The 20787-nt window shown below is 58.1% G+C and overlaps 1 protein-coding gene and 1 long non-coding RNA gene across 12 annotated transcripts in view; one reads left to right on the top strand and one right to left on the bottom strand.

The window, feature by feature from the left end:
* Positions 1-17835, bottom strand: part of LOC135576689 (uncharacterized) — a 191757-nt gene extending 173922 nt beyond the window's left edge. The window contains exon 1 of the long non-coding RNA XR_010468477.1: positions 17366-17835. This is a non-coding gene — a long non-coding RNA (uncharacterized LOC135576689). The remainder of the gene's footprint in view (positions 1-17365) is intronic.
* Positions 1-20165, top strand: part of HDAC7 (histone deacetylase 7) — a 95308-nt gene extending 75143 nt beyond the window's left edge. For 10 of the 11 annotated variants that reach the window (XM_065043605.1, XM_005515417.3, XM_065043597.1 and 7 more), the window contains exons 2-25: positions 182-378; positions 2333-2423; positions 4989-5100; positions 5684-5799; positions 5966-6088; positions 6948-7057; positions 8044-8160; positions 8374-8572; positions 9504-9712; positions 9995-10204; positions 11020-11245; positions 11730-11863; positions 12810-12930; positions 13128-13177; positions 14425-14532; positions 15272-15327; positions 15515-15602; positions 15829-15948; positions 16903-17000; positions 17091-17209; positions 17667-17800; positions 17908-17992; positions 18593-18731; positions 19408-20165. In XM_065043605.1, coding sequence (XP_064899677.1) covers positions 229-378; positions 2333-2423; positions 4989-5100; positions 5684-5799; positions 5966-6088; positions 6948-7057; positions 8044-8160; positions 8374-8572; positions 9504-9712; positions 9995-10204; positions 11020-11245; positions 11730-11863; positions 12810-12930; positions 13128-13177; positions 14425-14532; positions 15272-15327; positions 15515-15602; positions 15829-15948; positions 16903-17000; positions 17091-17209; positions 17667-17800; positions 17908-17992; positions 18593-18731; positions 19408-19453 — 2961 coding nt within the window. In that variant the 5' untranslated portion in view covers positions 182-228 and the 3' untranslated portion in view covers positions 19454-20165. The remainder of the gene's footprint in view (positions 1-181; positions 379-2332; positions 2424-4988; positions 5101-5683; positions 5800-5965; positions 6089-6947; positions 7058-8043; positions 8161-8373; positions 8573-9503; positions 9713-9994; positions 10205-11019; positions 11246-11729; positions 11864-12809; positions 12931-13127; positions 13178-14424; positions 14533-15271; positions 15328-15514; positions 15603-15828; positions 15949-16902; positions 17001-17090; positions 17210-17666; positions 17801-17907; positions 17993-18592; positions 18732-19407) is intronic. The other variant, XM_065043598.1, reaches the window with a different exon arrangement.
* The last annotated feature ends 622 nt before the right edge of the window (positions 20166-20787 follow it).

Here is a 20787-nt window from a genome sequence, read left to right as displayed (position 1 = left end):
TGCAGGGGGTTGATGGAGGAAGCTTTCTGCAGGCGGTCAATGGCATGCGGCAAACCCTTCTCAACAGCAAGGCGCCACTTCATCGGGATGCCCCCGAGCCCCATCCTGATGCTTTCCCTCCTTAGCGGGGTGATGTGAGCCAGCCAGGGACTGAGCCATATCCCCCTTTGTGTCTCCACAGCTGCCGTGACCCCGTGCACCTCCCCGCGGGTGCCCCAGACCGTCCCCATGGATCTGCGCATCGGGCAGCGCGTCGTCAAGCCCGGCTCGGACACGGCTTTGCTGGCTCTGAAGCACACGCAGCAGCTGCAGCACCAGCTCTTCCTCGCCAGCCTGCACCAACAGCAAGTGGAGCAGCTCGCCCATCAGCACGTCAGGGTACGAGGGGACCTGCACCCACTTTTCTAGTGGCTGTGGGGGGTAATGGGCACTTGGAAGAATTCATTTTGCCTCCCTAAAGCTCGTGGTGCTGTGCGTCAGGGCTGGCTTTGCCCAAGCTCCCATCTCTGGCAGGGATTAAGAGGCTGGAAATCCCAACGCTAAAATAACCTTCCCAGGTGAATTCCTGCTTTTCCCTGTAATGCTTTTTAGCCAGCACAGGGACCTCTGACACAAACAGGTCAGTCAGAGAGTCAGGTGGGGGGTCTATGTCCTTATTTCAGGCCTAATCTCCATCCTGCCAAGGCCAGCGGGAGGGTTGGGGCCTCCTGGGATGTGCAAAGCAGGGAAATGTCTTGAGCCGCGCGGTGTGTGCGGAGCGAGGAGCCAGAGCGGCTGGACAGGATGCCTGGAGTCCGTGACCTGTGCCTGGTGTCCGTGACCTGTGCCTGGTGTCCGTGACCTGTGCCTGGTGTCCGTGACCTGTGCCTGGAGTCCGTGACCTGTGCCTGGTGTCCGTGATCTGTGCCTGGTGTCCATGACCTGTGCCTGGTGTCTGATCTGTGCCTGGAGTCCGTGACCTGTGCCTGGTGTCTGTGATCTGTGCCTGGAGTCCGTGACCTGTGCCTGGTGTCTGTGATCTGCTGCTGGGCCACCGCTGTTCCTCTGCCCTCGAGATGCAGCTCGCTCGCTCTACAAGCTCCTTTGCTTTTCTGCGAAGGCTTCAGTGACATTCCTGAGTGTCACCCAGAATGGCGCCCCTGCCCTGACAGCCTCTGCTGCAGACCCCGCATTGTCACAGAATTCCAGCAAGGTTTAGATGGGATAGTTCCTGCGGAGGGTCCTGCTTAGAGCAGGCTTAGCTTGAGGGGTCCACGTCCAGGTGAGATGTGACCATCTCTGAGCACAGAGATCACCCCCCTGTCACTGTCATAGAATCACAGAATCATTTTGGTTGGAAAAGCCCCTCAAGCTCATCGAGTCCAACCATAACCCACCCCTGTCCCTGCCCCATGTCCTGAGAACCTCATGTCCGTCTGTCCAACCCTCCAGCGATGGTGACTCCAGCACTGCCCTGGGCAGCCTGTTCAATGCCCCACAGCCCTTTGGGGAAGAAATTATTCCCAAGATCCAACCTCACCCTCCTTCTCCAGCCCCTCACCAGCTCCGTTCCCTTCTCTGAACTTGCTCCGGCACCTCAAGCTCTTCCTTGTCCGGCTTGGATTTCTCTCCTGTTGTTGCTGCTCATCCTTTCTCTGTGCCCCTCAGAGGGTCGCGGCTCCATCTGCTCCATGACCCTTGGGTGGCAGAGGATGCGTTTGAACCCCATCTCCTCCGGACTAAAACCCAACTCGATCCACTTCTCCCACCTGTGTGCTCTGCCCCCGAGCACCAGCCCGGCTCCCAGCGCCTGTCACGGGCTCTCTGGTCCCAGTGTCCTTGTCTGGGAGCCCCGGGGGGATCCCACTGGTCTTAGGCCACACCAAGATGCTGCCGCTGCCACAACGGTTGTGCCCTTAGAGCTGGTTGTGCTTCCTGTGAGATGGGATCATCCTTGAAATCTTCAGCTCTGGAAAACACCAAAATCCGAACTTTTAGTATAGTGTTTTATTTTTTTCCTCTTTTTAGTCAACCATATATTTATTTTTCGGTGAATTACAACATGCCCTAGCTACAGATCTGTCAAAACACGCACGGAAGGCAGCAGGTCGAAACAGACTGGTTTGAGTTTTACGATGTCCCTGGGGAGAGCGTCTCTGGAGACAACGATGCGGCCGCTTCGCTGTGATGAAACAACATGTTCTCGTCAGCCAGGGCTGCCCATCAGCTTTCCAAAAATGACATAACGGACGTTTCAGACACGCTCCATCACCGTGTCGTCGTGGGAGGAGGGGGTGAGAGGGCTCTGGGTGATTCTGAGTACCCTGGTGCTGATGTCCCTGTCCCCTCGCAGGTCACCATGGAGTCCCCGCACCGCGAAGCTGAACCGGGGCAGCAGGAGCAGGAGCTGCGACAGATCCTCAATAAGGACAAGAGCAAGCGAAGTAAGAGCCTTGCGTGTCTGCTGAGCGCGTGTCACCACCCAAAGAGCCGCGTCCCCAAACCAAGGGGACTCGGCTCACAGAGGGATAGAGTTTAGGGTGTCAGAAGGTGGTTCTGCCCTTAGCCAGCCCAAGCTCTGCCTTCTCTTGGTCTAAAGGTGTGTGGCGGTGTCCGCACCGCTGAGCAGCTCTGTCCTGCGCATCAAGCTGAGCCGCAACGTGTGAGCAGCTCGGTGTCCGTGGGGACATCTGATCCCTCTGTGCAGCAAGTGGCACTTAGCATCTGGCAAGAGATTTTTTGGGGCCTCCTTGGCCTGGCTGGTGTTTGTCCTTTGTCCTTTTGCGGGGGTGCTCACAATAAATCTCTGTGGTCATCTTGGTTTGTGCCCTGTGGCCACCACGGTGACGCTGCCCGAGTAGATGGTGCTTGTGGCTGGGCGTGAATTTGCCTCCTGAGCTTGGCAGCTCAGGGCTGGAGCCCCGTGGCGGTGGGGAGAGGCTGGGGGGTCCCCCCACGCTGGGCAGAAACGTTTGATAACCCGCTCGGGCTGCGATGTCCCTGCGCCATCTAGTGCCAGTCGCTGCTGGAGCTCGCAGGGAGCTCACGGAGCTTTTGGGTGTGCAGAGCCCTGTGTCACCCCCCGAAATGCAGCTGCGGTGGGTGTCGATGTGCTGTGTCCGTCCTGGTGTCCCTGAGCCTCTACCTGCCCGGCCAGGCTGAGCTCTGGTGTTTTCCAGTGCTGTCATAGAATCATTTTGGTTGGAAAAGCCCCTCAAGATCATTGAGTCCAACCATAACGCACCCCTGGCACTGCCCCATGTCCTGAAACCTCATGTCCGTCTGTCCAACCCTCCAGGGATGGTGACTCCAGCACTGCCCTGGGCAGCCTGTTCAATGCCCAACAGCCCTTTAGGGAAGGAATTGTTCCCAAAATCCGACTTAACCTCCTTCTCCTCCTTCCTCAGCTCCATTCCCTTCTCTGAACTCACTCCAGCACCTCAAGCTCTTGTGAGGCACCCAAAACCCCAGTTTCAAAGTCCCTGAGCTCCCCTCAGGCTGCTCTGCCGCAGATCATGGGGCTGACAGGGATAATTTCAGAGCTCAAAACACAGCGCCGGCCCTTTCCGTGCCGTTCCTGAGCAAACAGCTCCTGCCCATGCGATCAGCTCGGCACGGCTGAGCGCGGCAGCCTACCCACGACCTCTTTGTGCAATCCAGGAGTTAATTGTACGGATTAATTAAGCCGCTTGTGCTCGGAGGCGCTGGAGGCTGGTGGAGGAGCGCGGAGCATCCCCGTTGTAACCGCAGAGCGTTCCTCCCGGAGGGGACGGGTGGGGATGTTATGGGGATCACGGGAGGGGACCCCAATGCGAGGTGGGGACCACACGGGAGGCTCGTGGCAGCCAGACCTCAGCCCGGCGGGTTCGCTGCCGCATGTTGAACATTTGTGGTAAGTCTCGAGCGCTTCTGGAAGAGCACAGCTCCATCGGGAGACCCGGGAGTACCCAAACTGTCCCCTGAAGTGTTTGGAGGTGCTTTCTTTTCCTTGCTGTCCCCATTCTGGGTGAGGGGACAAGCTGTGTGCCATCTGCTGGAAATTCTCAGTGTATGGCACAGAGCCCCAGGGTACAGTGTCCCTGGAGAGGCTCCCAAGGGATCCTGGGCACCCCGGGCGGGGTTTGTCGCTGCTGTGTGAGCCCTGTTGTGCTTTCATCGCCCTTCATTCTGCGGGTGTCAGCTCGTAGCTGTGCTGCCTGGCAGAGGAGACGTTCTCCTGCCCCTCTGCTCTGCCCTGGGGAGACCACACCTGGAATCTTGTGTCCAGCTGTGGCCCCTCAGTTCCAGCAGGACAGGGAACTGCTGCAGAGAGTCCAGCGCAGCCACCAAGATGCTGGAGGGAGTGGAGCATCTCCCGTGTGAGGAAAGGCTGAGGGAGCTGGGGCTCTGGAGCTGGACAAGAGGAGACTGAGGGGGGACTCATTCCTGGGGATCAAGATGGAAAGGGGGAGTGTCAGGAGGATGGAGCCAGGCTCTTCTGGTGACAACCAGTGACAGGACAAGGGGCAATGGGTGCAAACTGGAACACAGGAGGTTCCACTTAAATATGAGAAGAAACTTGTTCCTGGTGAGGGTGGCAGAGCCTGGCCCAGGCTGCCCAGGGGGTTGTGGAGTCTCCTTCTCTGCAGACATTCCAACCCGCCTGGTTCCTGTGTAACCTCATCTGGGTGTTCCTGCTCCATGGGGGGATTGCACTGGATGGGCTTTCCAGGTCCCTTCAACCCCTGACATTCTGGGATTCTGTGAGATCTGCAGCTGGGACTCGCTGGTGATGTGTGGGACAGTGACACTTCCCCGACCCTCTGGGAACCTCCAGTAGTCCCAGCTGACCTTCCTCTCCCTGAGCCAACCCTGACTTTGATCTTCACAGGGTTTCCTCAGTGTCTTTGCGCTCGTAGGGGTCTCCAGCCATCCTGGTGTGACTTGTGGGGCCACGCTCAGGTCTGCGGGGTCCTTTGCCGTGCTCTGCGCTGGCTCTCAGCTCAGCATGGTCACTGCTGTCTCTGCAGGTGCTGTGGCCAGCACGGTGGTGAAGCAGAAGCTGGCTGAGGTCATCCTGAAGAAGCAGCAGGCAGCTCTGGAGAGGACCAGCAACCCCAACCCTTCAGCCATGCCATACAGGTAAAACAAGGGCATCCTCCAGTCTGCCCCGAGCAGAAAAGAATCATAGAATCATTTCAGCTGGAAGAGACCCTCAGGATCATCGAGTCCAACCATAACCTCACCCAACTCCAGCACTAAACCATGTCCCTGAGAACCTCGTCTAAACACCTTTTAAACCCCTCCAGGGATGGTGACTCCAGCACTGCCCTGGGCAGCATGTGGTGGTTCTTTATCCTGAGCAAGATCTTTTCGATATCTTCTGCTTCCTGGGCCTTAGAGATACCATTTAGCTCATGTCTGGTGGGGTGAGGTAGCCTGGTTCCATGTCTGCAGGAGGTAGATGAATCTCCCCCCACGTTGTTTCCCTTCACTTTGTTGGACATACCCAACTCAAGACCTAAAAAGCGCCATGAGGATTCTTGTCTTTAGTTCCCAGACAAGGCAGATCCGGATCCCCTTCTGTAGGGGCTTGTGGCAAGGGACAGGACAAACCTTCGTGGCCACAGGCAGAGCGACTGTCCCATGCCAGGGAAAGGCCAGAGGGTGTCACAGGGGTGGCCCATGGTGGAAAGGTCTCTGACAAGGTGGTTTCTCCCCGTAGGACTCCGGAGCCTCTGGACACCGAGGGCCCATCCCCTCCGGTGCTCAGCACCTTCCTGCCCCCCGTCCCCAGCACTGCTCTTGACCCCCCGGAGCATTTTCCACTGCGGAAGACGGGTAAGGCCTTGGGGACAACAGCGTCCCCGTCCCACACTTTGCCCTCGCCACCCACTCACAGTGGACGGCTGGAGCTGGGAAGGGGGCTGTTCTGGCCCCACAAAGCCAGCCCAGCTTTAGTGATATCAACGATGGGGCTGGGACTAACCCACTGATCTGCTGGCAGCGTCCGAGCCCAACCTGAAGGTGCGATGCAAGCCCAGGAAGTGCCTTGACCGACGCAAGAACCCCCTGACGCGGAAGGAGAGCGCTCCCCCCTCGCTGAAGAGGCGGCCGCCCGAGGCGATCGGTGAGGACGGTGACACCAAGCGGGGGGTTGGGGTGACCTTGGGGCCAGGCTGGAGCTGCTCTGGGCTGCCCAGGATCTGTCTGTGGGGCTCAGCACCCCACCAGTGCCCTGCTGTGGGTACAGCCCATTGCAGGAGCTCCCTGGATAAATGAGGGGGGAATGTTGCTGTAGTTGCATCTTGCTGCTTTTTGGACCTACAAGGCTGGAAGGGACCAAGAACCCTGAGTGAAGGCGGCTGCCCAAGCTTCCACACTGTGATTGTTCTTCCCACCTGGCTCCATCCCCGCTGTGTCATGCAGCTGACGGGCAGTTTGGCCCCTGGGGGGCACTGGGAAGCTTTTAGAGGGAGGGGAGGCTGTGAGGGCTGGGGCTGTGCAGCCCTTCTCTGGGTGCTTGTACCCATCACCTGTATTTTAGGGCCACAGAAATGATGTGAGGCTGGAGCAGCTCTGCTGGGAGGAACGGCTGAGAGAGTTGGGGTGTTCAGCTGGGGAAGAGAAGCTCCGGGGAGACCTTAGTGCGGCCTTTCAGTGCTTAAAAGGGGCCTGAAGAAAGATGGGGACAGACTTTCGAGCAGGGCCTGTTGTGATAGGACAAGGGGTGATGGTTTTAAACTCAAGGAGGGAGATTCAGGCTGGATAAAAGGCAGTTGTTGTCCTGAGAGTGGTGAGAGCCTGGCCCAGGTTGGCCAGAGAGGTGGTAGATGAACCATCCCTGGAGACATCCCAGGCCAGGCTGGACGGGGCTCTGAGCACCCTGAGCTGCTGAAGATGTCCCTGCTCATGGTGGGTAAGGTGACATTTGAAGGTCCCTTCAACCCAAATTATTTTATGCTTCTATGGTTCTCTCCCTTGTGCAGACTCCTCCCCAAGCAGCAGCAGCACCCCCGTGTCCGGCTGCAGCTCCCCCAACGACAGCCTCCCCACCGAGCACGGCGCCCTCCCCGCAGCCCCCGGCATGACCCACGAGGTGAGCTCCGACAGCTCCACATCCAGAGATCTTGTGGTTTGGGGCTTCCTGACCCGTGGGTGGGGTGCCCTGATCCCCCCCTCCCACCCTGTGCCCCCCTGGCCCCTGCTGCCCTTTGTCCCGCTCTCCCTGCATGATGGGATGTCCTGTCTGGCCCAGCACTGCTCCTGATGCACTGTCCTCCGTATCAGTGTGAATTTCTTGTCCCCTAGTGGGCTGAACATGAGCCAGCGTGTGCCCAGGTGGCCAAAAAGCCACCAGCATCCTGGCTGGTACCAGCACTGGTGTGGCCAGCAGGACCAGGGCAGTGACCGTCCCTGTGCTGGGACCTGGGGAGGCCAAACCGCCAATCCTGGGGGCAGTTTTGGGCCCCTCATGCCAAGAAAGAGCTTGAGGTGCTGGAGCGAGTGGAGAGAAGGGAACGGAGCTGGTGAGGGGCTGGAGCACAAGTGTGATGGAGCGGCTGAGGGACCTGGGGGGTTCAGCTGGAGAACAGGAGCTGAGGGGAGACCTTCTGATCTCTGAACTGCCTGAAAGGAGCTTGGAGCCAGGGGGGTCGGGCTCTGCTCCCCAGGAACAAGCGCCAGGAGCAGAGGAAACGGCCTCAAGTTGCGCCAGGGGAGGTTGAGGTTGGATGTGGGGAACAATTTCTTCCCCAAAGGGCTGTGGGGCATTGAACAGGCTGCCCAGGGCAGTGCTGGAGTCACCATCCCTGGAGGGCTGGACAGATGGACATGAGGTTCTCAGGACATGGGGCAGTGCCAGGGGTGGGGAATGGCTGGACTTGATGATCCTGAGCGTGTCTTCCAACCAAAACGATTCTATGATTCTATGGAAATGATTCTATGTGCTGTCCCCATGGATCCCCAGTGTCCCTTGCCCCAGCCCAAGTGTTCTCAGGGCAGCTGGGGCTCAGCCAGCCTCTCCTGCCCATTCCCTGCCAAGCTCCCCCGGAGCAGGACACTGATGGACTGTGTTTGGTGCAGACACCCCTGGCCCAGCGCCTGATGCTGCAGGAGAGCTCCCTGGCCCAGTTTGCCCTGCAGAGCGCGGCCTCCCTTCCCGCCATCACGCTGGGATTGCCGGCTACCACTAGCGCCAGGGTAGGTAGCCAGGTTGTAGGGAACCCCAGGACTGGGCAGAGAGTCCCTGTGGGGCACGGGAAGCCCTTTCCTTTGGTTCTGGGCTAACGCCGAGCGTGCGCTGGCTCTGAGCATTCACAGCTGCTGCCCATGGGCATGGGGAGGACACGCCGTCCCCTCCCTGTGCTGTGTCACAGCCCATCGCTAATCCCGTCCTCCTCCTCCTCTCTGCAGGGGGAGGCAGATCGCCGGCCCCTCTCCAGCCTGGCGCACCGGGTGCCCGTGCTGAACGGACCCGTCCTCGCGGGCACGCACTCGCCCATGTTCCTGCCGCCTGGCTTGGAGCAGCACGAGGCTGGGAGCCCCTTGTCCCCCCGGCTCCAGCCCGTCATCATCCTCGAGCCCTCGGTCACCCACGCTCCGCTGGTGGCAGGTAAGTGTCAAGCCCAGGAACACGACATGTCAGCACTGGCTCAGCGCGGAGCTTTGCTTTATCCATTGCCTTCCCGTGAGCTGGAGATGAGGGAGTAGCTTTGTCCCATGTAACAAGCGCCAGGAGCAGAGGAAACAGCCTCAAGTTGTACCAGGAGAGGTTGAGGTTGGATCTGGGGAACAATTTCTTCCCCAAAGAGCTGTGGGGCATTGAACAGGCTGCCCAGGGCAGTGCTGGAGTCACCATCCCTGGAGGGTTGGACAGACGGACATGAGGTTCTCAGGACATGGGGCAGTGCCGGGGTGGGGAACAGTTGGACTCGATGATCTTGAGCATCTCTTCCCTCTGGAGGTGCCTCTGGAGATCCCCCAGTCCAACCTCTGCTGACTCAGGGTCACCGAAGCAGATCACACAGGGTCACGTCCAGGCGGGTTTGGATGTCCCCAGAGGAGGAGACTCCACACCCACTCTGGGCAGCTTGTTCCAGGGCTCTGGCACCTCAAAGTACGGAAAAAATCCACTTTGACTGTAGCTGGAAGAGAATTGGCTACTTCATGCTCATTCCTGGTTCCATCTCTCCCTGCTCTGTGACACCAATAGAGGAGGAAGCTTCTCCCATTGAGGATGAAGCTGAGCAGTGACTGAGATGACTGAGGTCAGGCAGATCCTGTCCCCAGAGCCCTGTGGGCTGTGTGATGCCAAAGCGATAGGGACAGATGGATGTGAGCCATAAAGACATAGCCCACCCATCCTACCCTGCCAGATATTGGGCTCTGGGGCTGGGTCACGGTCGTTTTTGGGGCTGTCAGGAGACGGTCTGCGTGGGTGCAAACAGCGGCTGCTTGCATGGTGTGGACCGAGAGCTCTGCGGGGTGTCACGTCTGCCCATTGGACAATGCCACCCCTCACCTGTCCCTCCTGTCCTCTCCAGTGCCAGGTCTGGGGACCGTCCCCTTCTCCTTCGCCCCCTCGCTCATCTCGACAGAGCGCCTGTCACTCCCGGGCCATCACAAACCCCTGGGCAGGACCCGCTCGGAGCCGCTGCCCCAGAACCCCAAGGCCATCCAGCAGCAACTGGTGTACCAGCAGCATCACACCCAGTTCCTGGAACGGCTCAAGCAGCAGACGCATCTGGGCAAGGTAAGTCATGGGCACCCAGCCTGGGGGTGTGAGGCTGCGGGTAACAGATGCTGCAAGGGCGCAGGGTGACGTCCCTCCTGCTGGTGGCAAGTCCCAGATGTCCAGGGCCAAGCCACATGAGATGCTGCCTCACCAGACCTGCAGCAGCAATCTGCTCAGCTTCCTTGGCTCCCGCATCCCTTGTGCTCCTTCCCTGAGATGTCCCACCACCCTCATGACCCTTTCAGCCCACCCTGTCTCCTGCCACCTCCCTCTGCTCATTTGTGACCCCTCCGGCCGCAGCGCATGGCTAAATCCAGCGAGAAGCCCCGTCTGCGGCAGATCCCCTCCTCGGAGGACATGGAGGCCGAGGGGGCGCTCCCGGAGGCTGGGGCTGAGAGCAGCGACCCGGCGAGGACACGCGTGGAGCCGCCACGGCCGGGGGGCGGCATGAAGGAGCCCGAGAGGACGCAGAAGCTGATGCAGCCTCAGGAGGAGCTTGTGCTGCAGCAGGTACCGAGGGCTGGCAGAGCCTGGGGAGGATGTGGGCTGCCAGTTGGAGCTGCCCTGTCCCTTCTGGCCACAAGGAGCCGGCATGTGCCCAGGTGGCCAAAATGGCCAGGGACAAGAGCTGCAGCCACTCCTGCTGTCAGCAAGGCTGGGCATCGTCCCCTGATTGCTGGATATCGTCCCCAGATTGATGAATATCATCCCCCAATTGCTGGTTATCGTCCCCACATTGCTGGATATCATCCCCACATTGCTGGGAGCATCCCCACATTGCTGGTTATCCTTCCCAAATTGCTAGATATCATCCCGCAATTGCTGCATATCATCTCCAAATTGCTGGCTACCATCCCCAAATTGCTGGGAGCATCCCCAGATAGATGGATATCATCCCAAGATTGCTGGATATCATCTCCAAATTGCTGGATGTTGTCCCCAGATTTCTAGATATCATCCCCACATTGCTGGACATCATCCCTCAGTTGCTGGGTATCATCTCCAAATTGCTGGGTACCATCCCCAGATTGCTGGATATCACCCCCCAGTTGCTGGATACTGTCCCCAAATTGCTGGATACTGTCCCCACATTGCTGGGCCCGCAGTGGGGCTGCACAGCACTGCGGGACCAAACCAGCAGAGAGCAGCAGATGCTCCATGACGCATCACAGCTCCTGCAAAACCCCCTCCCAGCCCCCCAGCACGGAGGAGGCTGTTGGATATGGACCCTGGGAGGGTGCCCAGCACAGGGGTCCCTTCCCCGGGCCGGGGGATGCTGCTCTGGTGCCTTCCTCCAGGTGCTCATCCTCACCTCTCTCCATCAGGCCTATCTCTGGGATTCCTACCAGCGGGTGCAGCAGCAGCTCCTCAAGCGACAGCCCTTGGCCGACCCCCCCATGGTCCCCACCATCCACGCGGGGCACAGACCCCTCTCCAGGGCCCAGTCATCTCCTGCCACCGCCACCATCTCCCTTCCTGCCCAGGACACAGCCTCCAAGACGCTTTCCCTGCCCGTGCAGGAGCAGCCAGCCAAGCAGCACTTCACCACAGGTACAGTCCTTCATGTGGGACTGTCATAGCTGGGCTGGGGACAAGAGCTAGGTGGGAGGTGACAATGCCCAGGGGCAGTTTAGCATCAGTCTCAGTCACTCCTGGACTGATAAATGCTTGGGAGTGCTCTGGTTGGCTGCAAAAAGAGCAGAGTGAGCCATGAGGAGCCCCTTCTCCTTATCTAAGGTGGCTTTTCTAAGAGGATTTGCCCATCTGACCCCTTGGCTGCCATCCTGGTCCAGTGATGCTGGCAAGGTTCATCTCTCTTACATATCCATGGCAGGTCGGGACAGAGGCTTACATATTCAGTCATGTTGGTACAGAGGCTCCTGTGGTTTGAGGAAGGCGTTTCAGTCCAACCAAATCATTCCAGATGTTAAAAGTCTCAGCCAGCCCCTGAAAAGGAGCTGAATTAGGGTCAGAAGTGTCAAGCACTGGGTGTCCGGTCCTGTCTCGGGCCAGCAGGTCTCTGTGTGCGTTGCAGGGCTGGTTTACGACTCGGTGATGCTCAAACACCAGTGCTCATGCGGCGACAACAGCAACCACCCGGAGCACGCGGGCAGGATCCAGAGCATCTGGTCGCGGCTGCAGGAGCGGGGGCTGCGCAGCCAGTGCGAAGTGAGTGGGGGATGCCGGGGCGGGCAGATCTCATGGTGTGATGGGGAATCCTGCTCCCACCTCCATCTCTTTTGCTCCCAGCCTCATTATCCAGAGGGCTTGGACTTGTCCTTTTCTGGCAGTGATAAGTCGGAGTACGCTGATCCGACCATCTCCAGCTTGGGATGGCAGCTGGAAGCTGCTCCAGTGGCAGATGAGAGAATCACAGGAGGGGCTGGGTTGAAGGGACCTTCAACTGTCACCTTACCCACCCCTGCCATGAGCAGGGACATCTTCAGCAGCTCAGGTTGCTCAGAGCCCCGTCCAGCCTGGGCTGGGATGTCTCCAGGGATGGTTCATCCACCACCTCTCTGGCCAACCTGGGCCAGGCTCTCACCACCCTCAGGGCCAACAATTCCTTCCTCATGTCCAGCCTGAATGGTTAAACACATGGGTGTAGGGAGAGGAGGGACCCTGCTGAAACAGGGTGGGGTTTTGTCAGCTGAGGGAACACCAGTCAGTTCCAGGCTGTTAGAAACCTTGCCCTGCTCTAACTGGGCTGACTGGTCCACATAGCGACCAGGTAGGAATGTGATGCTGCAGTTTCCTGCTTGATCTCTGCCTGAACACGAGGGACCCTCAAATTCAAACCCAGTGCAAGAAGTAGGGTCCTCAAGTTCAAACCCAGTGCAAGAAGTAGGGTCCTCAAGTTCAAACCCAGTGCAAGAAGTAGGGTCCTCAAGTTCAAACCCAGTGCAAGAAGTAGGGTCCTCAATTCAAACCCGATGCAAGAAGTAGGGTCCTCAAGTTCAAACCCAAGGCAGGAATGGGGTTCTCAGCCTTGCAGCTGCCTCTGCGGCTGTGGTGACACGTGGCGTGGCTGTGGTGGTACATGGGGACATGCCACGTCCACCCAGGGAGGCCATGGGTGGCAGAGCAGCTCAGTCACAGCCCCTCTGTGCCGCAGTGTCTGCGGGGACGCAAAGCCACCCTGGAAGAGCTGCAGTGCGTCCACACCGAGCGCCACGTCTTCCTCTACGGCACCAACCCCCTCAACCGCCTCAAACTGGACAACGGGAAGCTGGCAGGTGAGTCCCCAACTGTGTCCTCACCTCTGCCTGTCCCTGCCCGCACCCCCACACCAGGTCCGGGGCACCCTCAGCCCTGGGGACCCCTGCAAGCAGCTCTCTGGGGGCTGGATTGGCCAAACCTCCCTCCTGGTACCCCTGTGAGCGCCCCTGTCCCACCGTCGCCACATTCTCAGCTCCGTCCCCTCTCTTCACAGGGATCCTGTCACAGCGGATGTTCGTCATGCTGCCCTGCGGAGGGGTGGGGGTAAGTGTTCCAGCTCTGCTTTGGCCAGTTTTCATAGAATCATAAAATCACAGAATAGTTTGGGTTGAAGGGACCTTCAAATGTCACCTTACCCACCCCTGCCATGAGCAGGGACATCTTCAGCAGCTCAGGTTGCTCAGAGCCCCGTCCAGCCTGGCCTGGGGTGTCTGCAGGGATGGTTCATCCACCACCTCTGAGCATCTCTGGTTTTGGACGGGCTTGTTCCACGGGGGGACCCTCGTGGGCTTGAGTGGAGAAGGAGCTCCCGAAGCCTTTGTTTGGGCAGGCTGAGGTGGAAACACTCCATCTGCGGGCAAGATGTCTGTGTACCAGAGCTTCCCCCTGTCCTCGGGATGGTCCTGAGCGTCACACCCTTGAAAGAGGGTCACAGAATCACAGAATGGTTGGGGTTGGAAGGGACCTCTGGAGATCATCCAGGATCCTTCGTGCCTCCTTACTCCAGGGGACCCAAAGCCCATTACAGCGATTTCTAACAGCCCAAGGTGTTAGAGGGGGCAGAATGGCTGGCAGAAGCTGTGGTCCCCATTGAGGGAGGAGAGCGGTGTCACAGGGACAGCATCTCACCACCTCCATGCAGACACATCCGTGGCCTCTCCTTTCCCAGCTTGCAGCCCTGGTTTCTCTCCATTCACTGCATTCTCCTCTTCTCCTCTCTCCCCCTGTCTCTGTCCTTCTCTCTCTCTTGCAGGACGGGTCTCACTCCATTGCCTTCCTGCTGCCTCTTCTGGTTCTTCTCCTCTTCTTGCCCCCGCTGCTGGGCACCAGCTCTTCTCAGCCCCGTTTGCATCTACTTTCCCCGCTCTGCTCCCCCTCCCTGCCCTCCTCTGGCCCACGCCCCGAAGGCTGGGGGGTCCGGAGCTGCCCCCACCATGGGCTTTGACTTTGGCTCACACACATGGACTTGATCAGAAGAGACTTGAGTTTTCCGCCTCTGGCTCGGCCCTTGACGTGATCCTGATCAAACCAAGATGTTGGGTTAAACAATAAAATAAGATAAAGAAGGTAACGAGCGTTTTCGCACTCACTCCTTCCAGCCCCCCGGGTGCAGGGGGAGATGCTCCGTGTGGGGCTGGGGCTGATGGACGAGCTGCCAGGGAACTCGCCCCATTGCGCGTGAGGTGGCCCACGGTGCCCTGGATGGGACCTCAGCCCCCAGCCCCAAGCGTGGGCCCCATGGCGAGATGTCCTGTGCCCCGTCCCCGTCTGACGGGTCCTCTTGCTCGTAGGTGGACAGCGATACCATCTGGAACGAGCTGCACTCCTCCAACGCTGCGCGCTGGGCCGCCGGCAGCGTCACCGAGCTGGCCTTCAAGGTGGCCACCAGGGAGCTGAAGGTAGGGCTACTGAAACTACAGGAAGGGAAAACGGGGGGAAAAGTAGAGATAGACAAATCGGCAAGAAAAACCTGAGCAGAATACACATTGTAGCCTTGGGTCTAAATACAGATTTCCAGGTCTTTTCAGCGCAACTGGTCACGCAGCATTTCCAGAGGTGAAGTCTGTGCTTCACTTATTACAGATAACATAATAAAACCAACAAACCAAGGAATGCGAGGAGAAAACAGATAATGGAACGCTACTTTCTAAGCAGACTTTTCCCATCGTTCACAGATCAGAAAGCAAAAACAAAGCGTAGAAAAACTACACATATGAATACAGCAGATTTCATATATTACTACAAGCCTCAGTATATTGAAGAAACATGCATATTCGTTTTAAAAAAAGTGTGTGTATACACACACACACAATTACATATATATATATATATATATATATACACGCATACATACATATATGTATCTCTCCAGATAGTGGCAGCAGTGGAATTTGTGTACCAGTTTACATGGGTATTATTTGTGTAAAAGTATATACGTATTTGATCTTGTTATTCAATATACGACCTCTGGATAGTCAATGAGACAAACAAGTACACCTGCACATACCTGCTGATCCCTCTGTGAGCTCACCTGTTGTATTATTCAGCACTTGAGAGGCTATGGCCTCTTAAAGGGGATCCCCCCTGCTTCACCTGGGGACAGCAACTCTGATCACTCCCCTTCTCTTCTGTCCCCAGAACGGCTTTGCTGTGGTGCGGCCACCCGGACATCACGCGGATCCTTCCACTGCCATGTAAGGGCCCTTCCTGAGCTGTGGGGTTCTGAAACCCCCAAAAAGCAGTTTATTGCCTTAAAATCACTGATTGCTCCAGACTGACCTCCCCAGGACCCACCGCTGTCTGGGCCAGAGGGAGGTGGGAGGACGTGGGTTGGGTGGCAGGGCTGTGAGCCCCAGGGCTCTAACCACTCCCTCTTTGCAGGGGATTTTGCTTCTTTAACTCGGTGGCCATCGCCGCCAGGCAGCTGCAGCAGAAAGGGAAGCTCGGCAAGATCCTCATCGTGGACTGGGTGAGTTCCCCGGCTCCTCCCCGCTCTGCTTTGGAGCTGGACTGGGGAGCAGCAAACCCACCTTTGGGCCGGGACCCCCCCGGGTGTCAGGATGGGGGAGCAGGAGCAGATCCGGGAACGGGCGACCCTGGAGCAGGGGAGAGATCCAGCTGCTTTCAGCTCCCTTAGGCTGTTAAATCACCCAGAAGACTGTAAAACAGCGTTTTCCCAATTCCTCTCCCTCCAGGACGTTCACCACGGCAACGGGACTCAGCAGATCTTCTACAGAGACCCCGACGTTCTCTACATCTCTTTGCATCGTCACGATGATGGCAACTTCTTCCCCGGCAGCGGGGCCGCCGACGAGGTACAAAGACAGGGTGCGAGGTCCATGGGGACACTGGGTGACGGTGACAGAGCGGGGCACGAACCTTTGAGCAGCGGCTGGTGTTGTGTCGGTGCCTTGTGGGCTCGTTTCCCATCGATGCCCCATCCTGTCTGGTTCACCCCCTCGCTGCAGAGCCCGCGGGGACGGTGACCGATGGCTGTGAGGTCTGGGAAGTGTCAGGACATCCCCGTGTTGTCCCTAAATGAGGTTCTTTACCCAGCGTGTGTGCTAATTCTGCACACGGAGATGCTGATTTTATTACAGAGTTGTCCGAGTCTGGATGCCACATCAAACCAGCATCCCGGTGATACCAAAGTCTCGATCGTTTATACAAAATCCAATCAGTATATACCCGCCCTCAGGGCAGTTCTGTAGGGCTGATCGGTTACAGTATTTGCATACACAATATATAACATTGGTTTTACTGCACAAGCTCAGTGAGTAGGGGTCTTCTGGAGGCAGGCAGCCTTTAACAAGGAGCTGTGTTTTGGTATTAAAATGATTAATTCATTAAATTCAATGTAAAAATTAAAATTTTATTAAAAAATAAAGAGTAAAGTTGACTTCGGGTCAAGCACATCCACAAAATTTGGCACTAATCACTAGATAATCAACAGTCCACGGTTGACTTCTCAATTCTGGGATAGGTTTTGTTCTACGATTGAAAGGTCGTTACTCCCAGACATCTCATCTGTTATTAGGCTGATATTAACTTTCTGGTAGGGCTCATGCTCGGGGCTTTCGGCCTATTTAGCAACACCCACAGCTCCTCAGCTTTGCAAACCCCGGGGGTCCCGTGGCGCTGGGCAGGGGGTCGGGGACACTCGGTGCTCCCTCCCCAGAGCCCAGCAGTGATAGAGCCTCTCCAGCTACTGTCCCAGTGTCCCCGTGGGTCACATCCAGCCCCTCACCGTTGTCCTGGATCTCTCACAGGTTGGTTCTGGCCCTGGTGAGGGATTTAATGTCAACGTAGCCTGGACCGGAGGGCTCGACCCCCCCATGGGTGACCCGGAGTATCTGGCTGCTTTCAGGTACCGTTCCTCGTGTTCCTGCCCGTCTCCTCTTTCTCTCGGTGTCAGGCCGAGCCAGCACTTAAAACCTCTTATTTCTCCCCCCTGCAGGACAGTGGTGATGCCAATCGCACACGAATTCTCGCCCGATGTGGTGCTGGTGTCGGCCGGCTTTGACGCAGCTGACGGTCACCCCCCGCCCCTGGGCGGCTACAAAGTCTCTGCTAAATGTGAGGAGGAGCACTGGTGGCTCAAGGGGGTCCTTCCCACCGCCCACCCACACTGGGACCGTGGTGTAGGGGTGGCAGATACCCAGGGAGCCGGGGAGGATCACAGGATCATGGAATCAAGGAGTAGTTTGGGTTAAAGGGACCTTCAAATGTCACCTTATGCCATGAGCAGGGACATCTTCAGCAGCTCAGGGTGCTCAGAGCCCCGTCCAGCCTGGCCTGGGATGTCTCCAGGGATGGTTCATCTACCACCTCTCTGGCCAACCTGGGCCAGGCTCTCACCACCCTCAGGGCCAACAATTGCTTTTTGTCCAGCCTGAATCTCCCTCTTTTAGTTCAAAACCATCTCCCCTTGTCCCATCACGAGATCTTTGGGGTTGTACCAGCAGCAAGTGCCGAGGCCCTAGCGTTTTGGGCAGGGAGGGTGACAACTGTCACTTGGGCTTTCCCCCTCCAGGCTTTGGCTACATGACGAAGCAGCTGATGAGTCTGGCTGGTGGAGCCGTTGTCCTCGCGCTGGAAGGTGGCCATGACCTTACGGCCATCTGCGATGCATCTGAGGCCTGCGTGTCGGCCTTGCTGGGAAACGAGGTGAGCGCTGGGGCCAGCGGGTGGCGGCCGTGGGGCTGTAGCGGTGCTGTGAGCCGGGCCCTGGGCACAGCTCCCTCCTGCTGACCCCCGGTGTCCTCCTTTGGCAGCTGGAGCCTCTCCCAGAAGAAAGCATGAGGCAGAAACCCAACCCCAACGCCGTGCGCTCCTTGGAAACGGTGATCCAGGTCCAGAGTGAGTGTCCCGGGGCTGGGGGCTCCGTTAAGTAGAATTAGAGAATCAGAATCATTTTGGTTGGAAAAGCCCCTCAGGCTCATGGACTCCATCCGTTCCCCACCCCTGTCCCTGCCCCATGTCCTGAGAACCTCATGTCCGTCTGTCCAACCCTCCAGGGCTGGTGACTCCAGCACTGCCCTGGGCAGCCTGTTCAATGCCCCACAGCCCTTTGGGGAAGAAATTGTTCCCCAGATCCAACCTCAACCTCCCCTGGTGCAACTTGAGGCCCTTTCCTCTGCTCCTGGTGCTTGTTCCTGGGGGGCAGAGCCCGACCCCCCTGGCTCCAAGCTCCTTTCAGGCAGTTCAGAGATCAGAAGGTCTCCCCTCAGCTCCTGTTCTCCACACTAAATATGAAAGGGCCACATGTTGGCATTTTCTTCTCTCTCCAATAATCCCCATGACTTCCACGGGGACATCTGGCATTCGAGACCCCACTGGAGCCCTTCGTCATCCTCCTCATTGGAGGGTGATACCCATGTGTGCATTCACTGCCAGGGAAGCCTGGAGACCTGGGACAACCCCTATCCTGGCAGCTCCCAAGTTTTTCTTCTTCTGCAGGTAAATACTGGGTGGCCGTGCAGCGCTTTGCTTCCAAGCTGGGCTGCTCCTTCCTGGAGGCTCAGCACCACGAGGCAGAAGAGGTGGAGACAGTCACAGCCTTGGCCTCCCTCTCGGTGGCCGTGATGGTGGAGAAGAGGTGATGCTGTCCATCATAGAATCATAGAGGGTTTGAGTTGAAGGGACCTTCAAATGTCACCTTACCCACCCCTGCCATGAGCAGGGACATCTTCAGCAGCTCAGGGTGCTCAGAGCCCCGTCCAGCCTGGCCTGGGGTGTCTCCAGGGATGGTTCATCTACCACCTCTCTGGGCACCTCTCATTGATCCTGGGAGTTCGAGAGCCCCTCACTCCCTGTTTGCTGGGTGCCAGGGCAGCAAAGAAAGGCCGTGTCACAGCCGGATGAGCTCCTGGGAGGCCAGGACAGGCCTGGCTTTAATCAGGTCTAGAGGTGTGGGAGATAGAATCATAGAATTACAGAATCATTTTGGTTGGAAAAGCCCCTCAAGATCATCAAGTCCAACTGTTAACTCAAGCTTGGTACTACCCCATGTCCTGAGAACCTCATGTCCGTCTGTCCAGCCCTCCAGGGATGGTGACTCCAGCACTGCCCTGGGCAGCCTGTTCAATGCCCCACAGCCCTTTGGGGAAGAAATTGTTCCCAGACCCAACCTCAACCTCCCCTGGTGCAATGTAGGTCTCAATGGAGCAGGAAGCACTGGGAGGCTCCTTGTATAGGTGCTGGACTTTGCTGAGGGACGTGTTGTGTCCCACAGGTCTCCTCCCCATCTCATGTGTCGTATTTCCCCATTTCAGGCCACAGGACGAGCCGATGGAGGAGGAGGAGCCCATGAACCAGTGATGAGCAGTGATTCTCTGCTCCCCTGCTTCCAGGACACGGCTGGACTCTGCTGAGCCCAGCGCTCGCTCTTCATTCCTGGCTTCCCATTTGCCACGTCATCCTCACTCCCCGAGTCACGGTCCTGAAACGGCCGGACCTTTGGCTGCCACCTCTGCAGGTCTCCCAGCGAGGACGTTCCTGCGGCCGCCTGCAAGGTGTCCTCCTGCTCAGGACCGATGGAGAACCATGAACTCCTCTGCACAGTGTGGCTGTGCAAACCCAGCCCGTGCCTGCCATCAGTCCCCAACCGGCGGGACCTGACACCCCTCTGGGGACACACGGGAGAGGCCTCCGCACCCCCTCAACCTGCCCTTCTCCTGGGACCGTCCTCACCTGGGGAAGGGGGTGGGCGTTGGGATGGACATTGCAGGCGGTTCAAGCCACCCAGAGCTCCTCGCCAGCCTTTGAGCAGCAGTTTTGCCTGGGGGGGGACACTCTGTGTCTTGTTTCCTGCCTCCCCTTCCTCTGGTGGGGCACAAAGTGACGGTGACACGGGCTGTGACCTCGTTGTGCACGAGGAAGGTTCGGACCGTTGTGACCGGTGCCCACAGCCGGGGAAGAGCGAGTGCTGGAGCGTCCGCAGCGCCCGGGATGGCACCCGCGGGACGTCCGAACCACTAACCCTGGTGCGGGGCTCTGATTTGCACTATACACACTTGCCTTGTGCTAACGTGAACCGTCGTGCTCGTCGTCCTGTGGGGACGTCAGGGACAAGCGCCTCTTCGCGTGGACTTACTGAGTTGCCTTGAGTCCTTTTGCCACCCGCTGCCCTGAGGATCTGGATGGTGTCGACCCCTGTGATCCCCAAAGCAGGGATGCCCCAGCTGTCTTCCAGCCCCCCATCCTGCAGCTGCACCCCCAGCACCCCAACGGGCTCCTCTTCTCTATCAGAGCTCAAATTGAGTCCCGTCACCCTCAGGTTTGGGACACCCAGCGATGCGGCGCCTGTCTCGGGCCGCCCTGGGGTGACAACGGCAGAGTGAACCCCCCCAAAATGAGGTGTCCCTCTCGATTTACCTTTGTCCCATCTCACACTGCATCGTGTGGCTCATTGCCTGTCCCCATGTCGCCCCATGAGGACACGTCCCCGCCAGGGTGTCACAGTGCTGGGGATTGGGGACAGCTGGGCTGGGGAGGAGGGGACAGACGGGGCGCTGGGCCCTGGGGGTCGGGGGGTGGCCGCGTCCCGGTTGCAGGCACAGGGGGGAGATTTTGTAAAAAAATGAATAAAAAAATAACGAAGAAGGAGAAATCAAAAGAAAAAAGGACGGACCTTGGAAGAATGAACCATTTTT

The sequence above is a fragment of the Columba livia genome, chromosome 29, assembly GCF_036013475.1.
Source record: "Columba livia isolate bColLiv1 breed racing homer chromosome 29, bColLiv1.pat.W.v2, whole genome shotgun sequence".
Lineage (NCBI taxonomy): Eukaryota > Metazoa > Chordata > Aves > Columbiformes > Columbidae > Columba > Columba livia.
Note: the sequence above shows the minus strand (reverse complement) of the source record. Positions and strands in the feature narration are given on the sequence as shown.